Raw genomic sequence first — 17,763 nt, forward strand, 5'->3', positions numbered from 1 at the left:
TTAAAGATGATATGGCTTGAAAATTGAGGACACAGAGAGAAGACAGGAAGATTGGGTTTAAAGCCAACAAGGGTTCAAGAAACAATAATCATCTCTTTCCAATTCTCTAAAAATATTCTTCAGATAAAAAGAGAATCTTATTTTAAAACTTTTTTTGTTTTGTTTTGTTTTGAGACAGGGTTTCTCTGTGTAGCCTTGGTTGTCTTAGATTTGTAGACCAGGCTGGCTTCGAACTCACAGCAATACACCTGCCTCTGCCTCCCGAGTGCTGGGATTAAAGGCGTGCGCCACCATGCCCGGCTATTTTAAAACATTTAAAGCCAAATATCAACAACAAACGGCCTGAAGAAAGCCCAGAATAATCCTAATTAATGTTTGTCTGCCCCTTTTTGCATGCCATCTAAGGGCAAATCAATACCAGACATGACATAATCATCCCAAGGGGTATATTCTCAACTCTATGTACTGGTTGGCACTGTAAGCAAAGTTTGTAAAATCCACTTTAATAATACCATGACTGGGGCAGGAGAAATGACTCATCAATTACGAGCACTTGCTGCTCTTACAGAGGACCTGGGGTCAGTTCCCAGTACCCACAGCAGGGTGCTCACAGCAACCTGTCATTCCAGCTACAGGAGCTCTAGTGTCTTTTCCTGTGGGCACCCTACACATGTGCACATACACACACAACCATAGACATAGATACAAATAAATATTTCTAAATGCAATGTGTGGTTATAGTACAAAGATCAAAAGCATATAATTAATGTAATATAATGCTACATTTACCACTTGAGGGGAAATTTCCAGTACCGCATTCAAATCCAAATCCAAAAAGCACTACATCCCTAACACAAATGAAATCATTTTTCTGGTTTTGAGACAGGGTCTCAGGTAGTTCAAAGTGGCCTCAAACTCCTGACTGTTCTGTCTCTACCTTCCAAATTACAGTATGTGGCAACATGCTTGCCTATCCAGTCTAAAAAAACTATTAGGTGACTCAAAATAGCTATAAAGAGCAAGCACTGGGGTATTTGCCGAGAACCAGGGAACTGAGATTCAACGATCACTTAAACCTAAGAGTTTGAGGCCAACCTAGATAATATAGAAAGATCCTAATTTTAAAAAATAAAATTAAAAAATAATAATAATAATAATAATAATAAAGACTGGGGCTAAAGAGATGGCTCATTAATTGAGAGCACTGGCTATTCTAGCAGTCACAGGTTCAATTCCTAGCACCTATATGGCAATTTAACAACCATCTGCCTAAGTATCAGATGTCTTCTTCTGGTCTCTGCCAGTACCAGGCATGCGTGTAGTACAAAGACATACATGCCAGCAAAACACCCATACACATAATACAAATTTTAAAAAGTCATCCAACGAAACTCTTTTTTTGACAGTAACATTGACTATGTAGGGAACTTGAAAATAATTGCTTCTTGAGGGGCCAGAGAGATGGCTCAGCAGTTTAAGAGTGCTGCTGCTCTTGCAGAAAGGACATGGGTTCAGCTCCCAGCAGGCACATGTTGGCTCAGTCAACTATAACGCTAGTTCCAGAGGATCCAACACCCTCTCTTAATCTCAATTAGCACCAGACATGCACAATGTGCTCATGCATGCATAAAGCAAAACACTCACAAAATAAATCTAAAAAAGATAATAATGTGGTTTTAAATCGATAACCAAAATTATAAATCAAACATCTTAAGAAAATATGACTATCCATAAAAGGACAATCAAGTTGATCAAAACACTTTTTTTCCCATCTTATCAAGAAATAGAAAATCGGACCTGGACAGATGCATCAGTGCGTAAGAGTACTTCCTGCTCTTCCATGAGAACCCAAGCTTGTGTCCTAGCACTTGTATCTAGCAGCTCATAACCACCTAGAACTCCAGGTCTAGGGGACCCAAAGACCTATTCTGGTCTCCAAGGCATCCACACCTGTGGGATACACTAACGCAGACAAATAAAGTAAACAGCTGTATTTTGTTATCTTGTGTTTACTAAGAACTAGCAGATTAGACCATCTATCAGATGCCTAAAACTCTTCCATAGCTCCCAAATGCTCTTTTCCCCCGCCCCCCGACTAGGTTTCTCTGTGCAGCCTTAGCTGTCCTGGACTCACTTTGTAGACCAGGCTGGCCTTGCCCCGCCCCCCCCAATGCTGGGATTAAAGGCGTGCACCACCACGCCCGGCCTAAATGCTCTTAAGATGAAATCCACGCTTCTTACAGACATACCTGGGTAGGAGGCAAAGCCTATGACTCTTCATCCCAGACTATTTTCCTCATGTGCCACTTTAATCTCCTTTGCTCTTACAACATGTCAAACACTTCTCTGTCTCAAAAGCTTTCATACACAACTGTTTCCTTAGCCTAAAATAGGCTTTTCTTAAGCTAACACAGAACATTAAATGACTAGGCTCCTTTTTGTCCTTCAGCTCTCGACTGTTGGGAATGTTTTCAGGATGGCCTGTGAACAGCACAGCACTTATCACTATGTGGCATTTTGATGGTTTACATGTAAACTGCCAATTACTCATTTCCTCAAACTCCCAGGAAGTAGCCATCATTACAATGATGTCTGTATTGTTCACGGCTTGGTAGATGATACTTAGTATTTGCTAAGTATATTAATTATTTCATTCAGACCTTTCAGTGAAGTACTTAACGTTAAGAACATAGGTATATACTGACTGCTAACTGTTGTGGATGCTCCGGTTTTGAACAATTCCTCCTGGAAAGCATCAAGGTGAACTGGAAAGCTGGGAATTTTGGTGGAGGGTTTGTTACCATCCAACAGAGCAAGATCAGTCACTTCTGAGGTAACTTTGTCCAAAGGTACATGAAATATCTGAAGAACAATTCTGAGCCTGGTTGGACACTGTTGTCAATCACAAAGTGAGCTATTAACTGTGTGACTTCCAGATTAACCAAGACTAAGGGTAAGAAGAGGAGGATTAAGATGTATTGGCCTATAATGTTTTATATGAATTCATAAATAAAATTTAGGAACAAAAAAGAATTTGAGACAACTGATTATATGCTAAAGTCAAGTGAGACAAAGTTTAAACCCCCCCCCCAAAAAATGTTTCCAGAAATAAAATGGCAAAAAGGTTTTTGTGCTTTAGAATGAAGGAAGACAAAACACTAAATTACATTCGGCAGGAGAATCAAAAGCTTGTCTCCAGCGCATCAGTACTGGGGAGTGATATGAAATCTGAGAGAGCCTTAACCCACTAGGGCATGCCCTAGGAAGAGATGGGGTACCAGGCTCACTCTGGCTTCTAGAGTGAGTCCCAAGATGTGATCCTTCCTTAGGAGCCCTTTTATCAGTCAGAACTACTCTGTCTGACTCTCAGCTTCCTAAACATTTAGCCTGGGCTACATGAGACACACACACAAAAAAAAAAAAAGAAAGAAAGGGGGGAAAGTTTGTTATATTGTGTAAAAAATAATAAAGAGGCTGGGCATGGTGGCACACGCCTTTAATCTCAGCACTCGGGAGGCAGAGGCAGGTGGATCGCTGTGAGTTTGAGGCCAGCCTGGTCTACAAAGTGAGTCCAGGACAGCCTAGGCTACACAGAGAGATCCTGTCTCAAAAACAGAAAGAAAGAAAGAAAGAAAGAAAGAAAGAAAGAAAGAAAAAAAGAAAAGAAAAGAAAAGAAAAAGAAACAATAACAAGAAAACATCTTCATGTTCAGGACAAACACAATTTTTATATTTTCCATATGTAATTGGTAGAACCATGAATCCTGGTAATAAAAGTCAAATAGCATGCATAAATCACCATTTTTAAAAAGACTTTATTTTTAATTAAATGTGTTCCTGTGTAGATATGTACATCAGTGCATGAGCCCAAGGAAGCCAGCCAGGTGAGAGCATCAAGATCCCCTGGAACTGGACACAGGTAACCAAGAGCTGCTGATGTGGTGCTAAGAATCAAACGTGAGCAAAAGCCGCAAGAGCATGTAGCCGCAGACCTATCTCTCCAGCCCACGGACCCACCATTCTTCCCATTAACTGAGTTGTTTATTTGGAGACAGGCTCTCACCAAGCAGCCCTGGCTGCTCTGGAACTTGTATGTTGTCCAGGTCAGACTCACTGAAATCCACCTGTGTCTTCCTCTCAAGTGCTGGTATTAAAGGTGTGTGCCACCACAGACTAGCAAGAAGCACCACTCTCAAGCAACCAATATTAAAGCCAATTTTTGACTCCTCTACACTCGAGGCTGTTGAGGGCTGGAAATCTATCTATCTCACCCACTAATAAATGCCTTTTCTCTTTATATCTACTTGGAATATATTAAGTACTATATAAATATGTATAGAAAATTATAAACTTTTAATTCTTAGGAAGAACATCTACTATGTACCAGGGCCTTTCTGAAAACTGAAGATACAACAAAAACACTCTTGGTCCAGCAGTGTAGCTCTTGGTAGAATGTTTGCCCAGCATGTAGGAGGCCCTAAGTTCCAAACCCAGTACTGTATAAGCATGGTGGTAACTGTCTGTAACAGCATTTCTGAGAAATGTACAGGAGGGTAGTAGGAGGTGAGGCAGTATAAGAAGTTCAAAGTCAACCTTCACTACTTAGAAGAGTTGGGGTCCTCCTCAGATGAGATCCAAAATCCACCTGTTCTTACACACTACACAGTCTAGTGGATTTAAATAACAATAAATAAGTAAATATAGCAGAGGAAAATGGGTTGGGGATGATATCACAATTTGATAAAGGTAGCTCAAAGAAAAGGTCACTAAGGATTACACTTGAGTCAAGAAAATGGGGACCAAGGAGGAGGTAATGTGGCTACCCAGAGGAAAAGCACTAGAGGCAAGGCAAACAGTAACAGGAAGGGGAGGGAGGAAAGAACACTCCTCACAAAAAGGCTAGTGAAGCTCCAGCTGGGAAAGGAAAGGATTCACGAGGCACCAAGGCAGGGCTTCATCAACTCACTCACGACCCCTTTCAGAGAAATATTTACACAACCCTGAACATATGTGTATAAAATAGGCATACTGGTCAAACATTTACTGATGAATCATAAAATTAAAAATAATTGTTGGTATAGGTATTATTTTTACCATTTCTTAAAGATGAAAGCAATTTGCATACTAATGAGATATATTTGCTTATTCTCAGTCTTGGCTGAATATTTAGTACTATAGAACATATAGCATTTTCATTATTACTTGAAATCTTAATTTTTTTATAATCATCAATACTGATAACTACACTTTGCGTAAATACATACTGTAATATTTAAGTATATTATAGGCCATTTCAGAAATTATTGAATTCTGTCTAATCCCAAACCAAAATTCATTTAATGATTACTTTTTTTCTCAAATGAAACTGAAGTCAGTTCACCAAACAGCAATTTTAAAAATCAAACATTCCAGGAGCAGGAAAGATGGCTCAGCAGTTAAGAGTGCCTGCTCTCACCCAACAGACCTGAGTTCAATTCCCAGCATCCCTGTCAGGCTGCTCACAATTACACATACCTCTAGATCCAAGGAGCAGGCTCCTTGTTCTGGCCTCTGTAGAGGTAGGCACACACACACACAAATAAAATAAAATGAATTTTAGTTTGGTTTGGCTTTTTGTTTTGTTTTTGTTTTTTGACACATGTAGCCTTGGCTGTCCTAGACATGCTTTGTAAACCAGGCTGGCCTCGAACTCACAGTGATCCGCCTGCCTCTGCCTCCCAAGTGCTGGGATGAAAGTCGAGCACCACCACGCCCGGCAATAAAATAAATCTTAAATCAAACATTCAGGACTACACTGATGGCTTAGGAAGGAAGAGCACTTTCTACTCTTCCAGAGAACTCCAATTAGGTTTCCAACAGCCACATGGAGGTACACAACCATCCAGAACTCCAGGGCTGATGCTCTTCTGGCCTCCAGACTCCAAAACACGCATGCATACACACATATAGAGAGAAACACTCATGTACATAATATAAACACACACGCATACACACATGTAGAGAGAAACACTCATGTACATAATATAAACACACACGCATACACACATGTAGAGAGAAACACTCATGTACATAATATAAACACACACGTATACACACATATAGAAACACTCATGTACATAATATAAACACACATGCATACACACATAAACACTCATGTACATAATATAAACACACACGCATACACACATATAGAGAGAAACACTCATGTACATAATATAAACGCACACGCATACACACATATAGAGAGAAACACTCATGTACATAATATAAACCCACACGCATATACACATGTACAGAGAAACACTCATGTACATAGTATAAACACACACGTATACACACATGTAGAGAGAAACACTCATGTATATAATATAAAAATACTAAATCTTAAAGTATATGTTAACAATCAATCCAAAGATATACCAATCTTGTACTTAACATGCTGAGGAATAATAGCAAGGAATGTTGTCTTTGTTTTCCATAATTTGATCACTATGCACCTATAAAAGCAAAAAACTTGTATGTACAGTTAAGAACACAGCACTTACAAGAGTTCTGAATACAAGCTGAGGTGTTTCAAGCAGTATGCAGTAGCACTGCACAGGGTATGTTCAGGACCAGGCTCACAAGGGGAGGGGTGACAGAAAAACCTTGGATTAGTTTTTTTTTATCTGATTTTGAATCGAAAACTAGTTGCAAACATTCAAAAGTTTAAAGGGTCAAAGCCATTAAATTCCTTTTAAAAAAGGATTAAATTTGTATAAGCTTGAAATTGGCAATAGAATCTCAGGTATATTCCCAATAATATAAACAAACAAAAGGAAATAAATTGGACTTCAACAAAACTAAAGCGTTTTTGGTTTGAGGTTCATCAAAAGGCAAGAAAGAAAGTAAAGAGATAATGGGAAAAATACTTGTAAATGATTTATCTAACAAGAGAGTGATATCCAGAATACAAACAATTCTTACAAATGAACAAGAAAATAAAGTAGAAACAAAAATATGGGCACAGGATCTGAAAAGGCATACAGATGGCCATAGAGTTTCTTCAAAGACATACAGAAGGCCAGAGAGTGCATACAAAACAAACAAACAAACACCTCAACATTATTAAGAATTAGGAAAACACAATCACTTCAAATCCATTAAGATAACTACAATTACCAGGGGAGGGGAGTAGCAAGCATTAGACAGTATGTGAAAACCACTAGAAAGAATTTATAAAATGATGCAGCCACTGTGGAAAATAGTGGCAAGTTCTCCAAAAGGTAAACACAGGATTAGGATATGACCCAGCAATTCTACTCCTAAAAACATTCTCAAAGGAGCTGCTAAGAATCCATACCCATTAATAGCTTCCGGCTGGGGTGCATGTGGGAGAGACTCATTTTGCTTTAAGGGGCTGGCCACTGGGAGTTTGACCATGCTCCAGCGAGCACATGAGCAACACAACTTGTATTTTCTGGGGCGAGGGGTATTAGCAGGCAGCACCTGGGAGGATTGTGAAGTGTGATGGGGTACATGAAGTGAAATTCCCAAATAATCAATAAAAATATTATACTGGGAAAAATCCAAACACTCTGATATGCACAACTGCTCAGAAGACAGTTTTATGCATTCTTCATAGAAGAACAAAATGTGGGATATTCTGATGAAGCACTATTCTGCCATAAAAACAACTGGGTTTTAAACTGAGTTAGAACATACAAAAACATAAAAGCTTAGTGCTTAAGTGAAACAAGTCAGATACAAAAAAACTACCTAGGAGTGTGTCCCTACTGTAGGAGGCAAACACCCCAGGAAAGCAGCATGTCCTCTACATTCCACTAGCACCACTGTCTGCATCACATCATCCTGTCCATCTGCTTCTTCAGTTCTGTTTGCTCTCATTACATAAGAGTCTACTGACTGGCACACAGTGCAGCTGCAAAAAGTGACTTATAAACCCTTCAGCTGGGCATACAAGGGGCTCATGACTTCAGCTGTGTTTTCTCACATTTTTTTGCTCTATGAATCTGGGTTCCAATTGATCTAATGTACCTTTTGAACACATCTCATTCTGCCCCACTGACATTTGTTCATACTTTTGTCGTTGTTGTTAAGCCTGCATGTCTGTCTATATACCACATACATCCGGATGCCCGGAGAGGCTAGGAAGAAAGTGTCAGATCTCCTACAACGGGAGTTATGAATGGTTGTAAGCTGCCACATTGGTGCTGGGAACAAACCTGGGCCCTCTGAAAGAGCAGCCACTGCTCTTTACCACTGGGTCATCTCTCCAGTCTCAATCCCAGCACTCTTAATGCTAAGGCAGAAGGATTGCCCGAGTTCAATACTAGCCTGCAATACATAGTGAAAGCCTGTATCAAACTCTGCCACACAAAGCCCACATACCTTGTAAAATCTTCTTCAGGGGCTGTAGAGATGGCTTAGCAGTTAGCGCACTGGCTGCTCTTCCAGTAGACCCAGGTTTGAGTCAAACACCCATAAGGCAGCTCACATCTGCCTATAACGCCAGTTCCAGGAGATTCAATGCTCTCTACTAACCTTCATGGGCACCAGACACATACATACACGCGCATATACATATAAAGGCAATACACATATACAAAAATAAATCTGAAAAACAAATTTAAATATTCAAAACTTTCCTAACCTTTAGCTTGCTACTATTACCCCAACTAGATGCAAATACTTTACCCAGCTAACCTCCATAGCACTTGTGTTCACTCCTCTTACACTCTCTTTACAGTGCTCTGGATATAACAATTCAAGCACCTACATATAATCCTCCACACAGCCCATGCAAGTTACCCAAACAAGACTATGTATATTGCAGTCATCATTTTACTGTTTTCTGTACCTCCTGTCAACCAATAAATAATTAACATCGACTAGATTGAACTACATTAAGAAAAATCAAAAGTTGAAAAGATTTGGAATCTATACAAGAAAACTGCTTCATCCATGACAAAAACACAATTCCAAACAGTAAGGATTTTTTTTTCCTGAGAATAGAACTTTCAAAGAAACAAAGTGGCCTTGGCAGGTATGGTATAACATTTTTCGCTGATAAAGAGTGTGGTCATGACGGGAAATGGTTTTTTGCCTTCTGACTTTGGGTTTTTTAGGTTTTTACTTATGGAAGAGGCTGGCAGGTGACTATAGATGTGAAGTTGGAGGATAATCTGCAGAATTCAATATGGATTCCAGAATCAAATTCAGATCATAAGGCTTGGTGGGCCATCTCACTAGACCCAGGAATTTTTGTTGGCATTTTTTCAAGACAGGGTTTGTCTGTGTAGCCCTGACTGTTCAGGAATTTCCTTAGTAGCCAAGGCTGACCTTGAACTCAGAGATCTGCAGACTTCAGCCTCCTAAATGCTGAGAATAAAGACATACACTACTACCACCTGGTCTTTATGACTTTCAAGTCATATGTTTCAATTTTGAACAATGAGATCTATGCCACCACATCTGGGCTACATGCAGGAAATTTTTAAAGTGACATATGAAGACTGGGCTTGAAGAAAAGAGGACTCAGAGTGTTCTTGTTTTCCTCTGTCTCTGTCTGTCTGTCTGTCTCTGTCTCTCCCCCTCACCCCACCCGTGTGTGTGTGTGTGTGTGTGTGTGTGTGTGTGTGTATGTGTGTGTGTGTGTGTGTGTGTGTGTGTGTGTGTGCGCGCGCGCCTCTGAATAAAAGGCATGACTTAGTGAATAAGTATCTGAGGAGTCAGTCTTGCTTGGTAGTACATAGCTTTAATCTCAACACGGAGGCAGAGGCTGGTAGATCTCAGGGCCAGCCAGAGCTACAAAATAAGACTCTCTCAAAAATAAGAAGACAAAGGGAGAAGAGAAAGCCCCTAGAGGGATGGCTCAGTAATTAACAGCACTTTTCTTGCAGAGAAGTTCAATTTCCTAAGCCTATGTTAGGCAGCTCAAAGCCACTTATAACTCCAGCTCCAAGGAGATACCTTCCTCTGGCCTCCTGGGACCCCTTCAAACATATGCACAAACCCACACATATACATATAATTTAAAATGTCTTTCATTGGAGAAAATTAACCAAATATTTAACTTTTCAGGTTCTCCCAAGGTCAAGTATATATGGAACCTAGCCTTAAAATAATAACAATTTTACAACTTACTAATCCAATATTTGTCACATCTATAAAGCCTGAATGTACCCTAATTCCTTCTGCACCAAGTTCCTAGATGGTTTCCTCTAAGTATACCCAACCCTTCTGTCAGGATAGAACACGCAGGATTTTTTCCTAAACAACCACGTATTTCTTGTATCTCTAATATCCCTTCAAGATCTAAAGTCTTAAAATGATTATATGCCCTAAATTAAGTATACACATTCATAAAATATATCGCTTTGAGGGACTGTAGAGATGGCTCTGTGGTTAGGACACCTGTTCCTCTTACAAGGACCTGAGTTCCAGTCCAAGCACAAGCACCCGCATGGCAGCTCACAATCGCTTTGAACACAAAGCAAATATCAACCAACTTTTTTTTTCTATTAACTTAAAAGAACAAACAGCCATAAAACCAAGCCTGAGATAACTAAACTTGCTATTTTAAAAGGAGATTGGGAGGCTAGAGAGATAACTCAGCAGTAAGAGCATTTACTGCTCTGTCAGGACATGGTTATGATTCGCAGCACCCACATGATGGCTCACCTCAACTTGTAGCGCTAGTTCCAGGGAATTCAATGCCCTCTTCTGGCCTCTGGAAGCACCAGACATAACCATTAGGTACACAGACATACACACAAGTAAAACACCATAGACTTTGTTTTTTAATGTTCATCTCAATCCTTTCACTACATTCAATTCCCAAACTGCAACTGGGCTGATCACCAAATAACTTTCAAAGGACCAGAAATCAGTGAAAGGGAAATAAATATATAACAAATAAACAGCCCAAGCTAACACAGATTCTTTTTTAATCCAGCCACACTTTTTAATTCTAACATCTCAATGAAATCAGCTAGATGGACTCTCAGTTCCACCTCGTCGTCCCCCCCCCCAAACTTCTAAGCCATTGTCCACTATGTTCACAAAAGCAAAACGAGCCAGGTGTCATTGCACTACTGTTTTCTAAGTAATAACACAACAAGGAATAAACTCAAAATGGCTCTCTTGGTCCAAAGTGCCAATCACATGTCAAAACCTCACCATTTATTTACAGAGCATCCCATGCTTTACAATGTTTCCCTACTTACAGAACGCCATCCTATTCTTCAAGATCCATCTTAAATCACCGTCTCTGTGCTTTGGCATAAAACTAATTTGGGTCCAACATCCAGTCTTACACCTAATGGCTATGGCTTGAGGCAAGCTGAATACATACCTGAGGTCTGTTTTTCATACAGATAATACTAACATTTCCTCTAAGTACTATTCAAAGAGCACTGAGCGCACCTCACCTTAAAGCTAATAAACAGCTGAAGTGAAAAAGGCTGCCTGAAGGGGCAGGTGGTGACTGCCTCAAGTAGGACTATTTCTAAAACTATCCTCACAGAGAATGTGGGAAGATGGGAGAGGCAACATGTCTTCCTCGCCTAGACAACTGTATTGCAGAATCTGTTCTATGCAACTGTTTTGAAGGCGTGTATTTTTTGAAAGATGACTTCAAGTTAAATTGTGATTAACTCGTCAATTTAGGCCTTGGCACTACTCCAAGTCCCTGGGTAAGTCACTCTTCCGGCGTTTGTGGAGCAGCTTGCTGGTAAGTACAAATGGAGAAAGGACCCAAAGTTTAAAACAAGCAAAACAAACAAACAAGAAAATCTACCAACCAGTTCTCTCAGTCATACACAAAACAGTCCCCCAACAGCAGGGGCATCCAGTCTCGCAGTGTACAGGGTATTTTCTGGGAATGGCCTGTATGTCCAGCCACAAATTATCATATTATCTTTCCTTTGACTACATGTAATGACATTAAAAAACAAAGCAAACAAACAAATAAAAAAAAGTGGCAAGTAAAATTACAACCAACAAAAAATTTATAGAACTAAGAACAAGAATTCAACAGATCAGAACTTGGAAAACTTTAAAAATGAATAAAAACAAAACATCCCATACCAAAATACCAAAATTTATGGGACACAGCAAGAATAATGTTTAGTGGGAAGGTTCATAGTTTAAATACAATAAAATCATCCCTATAAGAGAAAAAATATCATCTTTTTTTCTGTTCATTCCGTCATGCTTTTTAGTTTTTAAAGGTGAATTTCATCATTAGTGGAGGGACACATACATGGTGTTAAGTCTCAAACTCATGGCTAACAGAGCAGAGCAGACGCTGTCCTCCAGCCTCTCAGCACCGCCATGCCTGTTTAGGAGCCATCCTGGCTGGCACACCTGTCCCCTATCTTAACCTCTAGCACCACTCTCATTCATTTACCAGAAGAGGGGGCCAGATCCTCTGGAGCTAGAGTGGTGGTTATGGGTGCTGGGAACTGAACTGGAGTCTCTGTAAGAACTGTTGAACAACATATCCAGCTCTTTAAATTATTTTTTATTAGTGTGTGTGTGTGTGTGTGTGTGTGTGTGTGTGTGTGTACACCAAGGTGCACATGCAGATTTAGTGGATAACATAAAGGAGTTCTCTTTCTACCATGTGGGTTCCAAATATGAAATGCAAGCCCTGAAGCTTGGCAACCAGCACCTAGTAGAGCAATCTCTCTGGCCCCCTTTGTGCTTTTCTGCACTGGTTTTTTTCAGCTTAAGAAAAAAAACAAAAAGAATGAAAAAAATCTGATGTATCACCTAGTAGCATCATCCAGAAAAACTGCAAACATTTGCCAAATGAAGACATTTCCATAGTTTGAGAAGTGTATTTACACATACGTTTTTCCATTCTAAAAACCATCCTTGGGAGGCCTGGCTGACTTGGAGTTTTCTGTTTTGAGATAACATCTCACAAAGTAGCCCAGAATGACCTGAAATTCACCACCCTCTCGCCTCGGCCTCCCAAAGGCTAGCTACAGAGACATGCACAAGACAGCCTCGTAACCAGTTCTTGGTTCCTATGGCAAGTCACTATTTTTACCCCTTGGAAATGAAGGTTGGAGTTCAGAACTAACTAAAATAGAGACTAGGCTAGACCTTAAACCTTTTAAAGTAGGAGTTCCCTACTACAGTACCAAAGGATAAAAGTGAAGGTCTACTCACATCCTCAAATTTGAGAGAATACAAGCAAATAAAGTTACCTTTTAAAACATTTCACTAATCTCTTCAAACAATAAAAAAAGAAACCTGAGTACTAAGTAGTAAATCAACACAGAGTGTGACAACAGTATCACTGCATGTCAAACAGCTGACAGAAAGCGCAGTTTAACCTTCATTCTCATTCTATGAGGAGATGTCTGTCCCTATTTTACAGATGGCCATGCCTGAAGCACACCACCTGCCTAAAAGCACAGCAATCCTCCAAGCCAGGTTTCAAAATCAGGCAGTTTTGAAAAAATAATAAAAAACTAAACAAACATTAGGCCTAGAGAGATGGCACCCATGGAGGCAGGGGGGGCCATATTGGGAAGGAAGGCTGACAACCACCTTTAACCCTAACACTCCGGAGGCAGAGGCAAGCAAATCTCTGTTTTGAGGTCAGGGTGATCCATAGAATGGATCCATAGAGTTCTAGGTCAGACAAAGCTACACAGAGAAATCCTGTCTCAAAAAACAAACTAAACTAAAAAGGAGAATGTGCACTCTTCCAGAAGACCTCTGGTTGGTTGCTGTTCTCCACACTGGCCAAGCCAGCACTGCCTGGTAACTCCTGCTCTAGGGTAATACGAAACCTTGCTCTGGTTGCCACAGGAACTCATCCTCACATATACATGCCCTTCCCCCACCAACACACACACACACACACACACACACACACACACACACACACACACACTGTTTAAAAAAGCAAGCCAGGTGTAGTGGTGCACGCCTGTAATCCCAGCACTCAGGGAAGCAGAGGCAGGTGGATCTCTGAGTTTGAGGCCAGCCTGGTCTATAAAGGGAGTCCAGAACAGTCAAGGCAAAACAGAGAAACCCTACTCAAAAAAAACAAAAATAAATAAATATTTAATAAATAAGTAGACTGGGCATGGATGGTGGCACATGCCTTTAATCACAGCTCTTGGGAGGCCAAAAATATAGAGAGAGAAATAAAGCCAGGTGTAGTGGCCCACACCATTAATCCCAGCATGAGGGGGGCAGGAGGAAGCAAAGGCAGGCGGATCGCTGTGAATTTGAGGCCAGCCTGGTCTACAAAGTGAGTCCAGGACAGCCAAGGCTACACAGAGAAACCCTGTCTTGGAAAAAAATAAAAGAAATGTGAGGGGGGAATAATTAAAAACAAAAACAAGAAAAAACCTAAACCAGAAAGAACAATGCACACACAGTCACAGTCCAGTATTTATGAAACAAAACAAAACAAAGGTAGGAAGTGGCTGAGGTAACTACAACTATATGAGAATCTTAAGACTGTCTAAAATACTAAAGACTCCAATCACAGCATAATGGTAACTACTTTGAAATTTCTAATGTATAACTACAATAAATTGTTTATAAACTACATTTAAAGTTGTCTTTGGGGATGGAGAGATGGCTCAGAAGATAAGGGAACACTTGCTACTCTCACAGAGGACCTGAGTTCTGTTCCCAGCACCCACATGGTGACTCACAAGAATACACAACTCCAGATCTTGACTTCCGGAGGTTCTGATGCCATCTCCTGACCTCCTCAGGCATCAGGCACTCACACGGTACACCTACAGATAGGTAGGCAAAACACTCATACACATGAGTCAAAATCAAAATTTGAGTTGTCTCGACAACATTTTTACTTTCGACTACCAGACCTTTAAGCACTATTTTATAAGTGATTCTTAGCTTTGTAAATAAAAAAGGCTAGGACATTAATTCTATTGTTTTTATTCTAATTATGGTCGTGGTGTGTGTGTTTACCAGTGTCTATGTGCGAGGTTAGAGGACAAGTTTCTAGTCTGAGTTCTTCCAATGGGGTCCAGGTTCAAACTCAGGTGCCCAGGTTTATGAGGGAGTGGATTTTACCCACTGAGCCAACTCTCTGGTCCTCACTGCTGGTTTTCTGTTCTGCTGGACCATCTTGCTGGCCTATTTTTGAGTCTAGGTCTCAGGTTGCCAGACTGGCTTTGAACTCACTCTGTAGCTGATGCCAGTGGCCTTGAACTCAATCACCTTGACTCCACCTCTGGAATAACATTTGTGAGCCACCACACTGGGCATGGGTCCCTGTATTATAACACCCAAAGTACGTACAGCCACTACCCCAAACCCACACTATCTAAATGCACTGAAAAACACAAAACTAAAGAGTCCAAAATGCAAATGTCATAAACCAGCACTGAACGAAACACCAGGGAGGCTAGTAACTTTGGGTAAATAGTTGCTACTCAAACTTACTGTCAAATGTACAAAAGAGATGCAATCCTTGCTCTTTATCCTAAATTTACTTAGTTCTATTGTGTAACTAAATACTTTTATAGGACACTGAATTCTGTCATCAACGTGTAACCAGTTCTGAGTGCCATTGTCAATTTTTCCCAAGGTACAGTACACAAGCTAGATCACCACACCCAACCTAAAAGCAACTCAGCAGGCATAGAAAACTGTTCCTCAGCGCTGCTGTTATACCCAAAACCTACTAATTATGGTTAGCACCACCAGAAATAACCCATTAGGCGCTTGCAGTCAGTGCCATCAGCTTTAAGAATATCTCGTGCCATATGTCTTAGTAAAACGCAAACAAAACCTAACATTACAATCTACACCTAACATGTCGTGAAGCTGTCTTAGGTTGCGTTCTAACACGAGGTTTAATGTGAAAAGACTCAAGAACTAAAGAGCAAATGGGCTAGCGACCCCCAACTCCGATCAATGAATCGTGCTTTAATCCTTCATACTAGCACTTTTCCGTTGTAAACAGGAAACTCCAGAATACAGGAAACAGAGGGGGGGAAAAACTATTTTTGCTTTTATAAAAAGAATAACGGCAGCACTTCCAACCCCCGCGAGTGATTGAACAAAATGAAAAAGGCAAAGGAGAGAGTGAGGAGGGGGGCTGGTGAGATCACTTGGAAGTCCCAAACATGCCACCCAGCTCAGGGGTGCCCCCTAAACATCTGTAACAACAGCTGCAACAGGGACACAGGGGATGAGAGGGAAGAAGGGAGCGGAGGACGCGGAGTTGTGCCTGCTCGCTCCGTCTCCTCCTCGGCCAACTCTTCTCTCGCGCCCCCCATCACCATCCGTCCCAGCCTAACTCGCTCCCTCCAAGAAAGAACACCCAACAAAAGCAGAGGCGAGGAAGACAAAGAGGCAGCAGGCTGGGGACGTCCAGAACAATGCGAAGCGGGTCCGAGCGACACTCCTGGGCACCACGCAGGCGAGCGGGCAACCCCAGTCCCTCAGGCCGGGCCGCGTGGGCGGAGCCACCGGGACGTGGGGCAGCACCGGCGAGTACGACGGCGCGGCCCGGAGCGGAGCGTCCTCCCGAGCGCGCCCGGACGGGCCGCCGACGGGACTCACCCGCATTCTGGTCTCGCGGCCAGAGGTAGTAGGTGGCGGGGATCACAATGAGCCCCACGAAGGAGGTGAGGAAGTAGAAGAAGGTGTTCCCGCTGTCATCGTACTGGAACTGCTGGCCCGCCATGGCTCCGCCTCCTCCGCCGCGCTCCCCCCTTCACCGCCGCCGCCACGACCCCCCACCCCGCGCTGCGTTCCGGCTCCCGGCGCCCCGGCCCTTGTGTGGCGTAGCTCGGACGCCGTCACCGTCACCGCCGCCGCCGCCGCCGCCGCCTCTCCTCCCCGCCCCCACGCCGCTCTCACGGACACGCCGCTGCCGCCGCCGCCGCCGCCGCCGCCGCGGCCGTCGCCAACTCTCGCGAGAGGAGCTAGTTCCCGCCCCGCGCGGCTGTCCCCTCCCCGGCCCGTTCCTCTACACGCTCGCAGAGGGAGACGTGGCGCGCGCAGCAGAGAAACTCTGTTGGACCCCGCCCGTGGCCCCGCCCCCTAGCCACGGGGCCCGCCCCCAATTTCCTATAGTTCCGCCCCCAGGGCTCCGCCCCCTGCTTCCGGGGCTTTCCCTTCCCAGCACCGGTCGCCCGATTCCCGTGAGCCGGTCGGCTGGGTCTGGACGAAAGCTTCTAAGCCTAGCAGTGGCCACGGGCGAGCGTCCCGGGTGCCACTGGAACGTGAGCTACTGCAAGCAGAGTGAGGTTGCCCCGCCTCACCGCTCTCCTACCCGTCTCGCTTTCCCCCAGCCTCAGATCCTCTCCTCCAAGTCAACCTTGTGGAAACAAGTACCACTAAGAACAAGAAACGAGGGTTGATTCTGCAAAGTCTTGTCTGCAAAGTAATCCTTGCTACTTGAAAACCCGCGCTCTCCGCTGCACCCATTTTGCAGATAAAGATTTCCTAAACTTGCACAGGTAGTTTCCTGACCGCCAGTCCACTAATGCTTTCTTCTGTGACCCAAGCGATCATTTGTTCAATTGTCAGTAAAGCCCCCATGGAATAAAGCAAAGTATCTGTCCGTGGTTCTCAACCTTACTAATGCCGCGACCTTGTAAATACAGTTCCTCATGCTGTGGTTACCCCCAGCCATAAAATTACTTTTGCTGCTTCTTCATAACTGTAATTTTGCTGTTATGAATCATAATATAAGTAGCTGATATGCAGGATATCTCATGTACCAAAGTCTTTGATACCCCACCC

General features: G+C 42.4%; 1 protein-coding gene across 2 annotated transcripts in view; it reads right to left on the reverse strand.

Moving 5' to 3' along the window:
• Positions 1-16,875, reverse strand: part of SEC63 (SEC63 homolog, protein translocation regulator) — a 70,111-nt gene extending 53,236 nt beyond the window's left edge. Inside the window, exon 1 of one of the 2 annotated variants that reach the window (XM_084776087.1) lies at positions 16,576-16,875. In XM_084776087.1, coding sequence (XP_084632213.1) covers positions 16,576-16,699 — 124 coding nt within the window. In that variant the 5' untranslated portion in view covers positions 16,700-16,875. The remainder of the gene's footprint in view (positions 1-16,575) is intronic. The other variant, XM_084776086.1, reaches the window with a different exon arrangement.
• Positions 16,876-17,763: the final 888 nt, after the last annotated feature.

Source organism: Acomys minous (assembly GCF_964271855.1).
Source record: "Acomys minous genome assembly, chromosome: 3".
NCBI lineage: Eukaryota > Metazoa > Chordata > Mammalia > Rodentia > Muridae > Acomys > Acomys minous.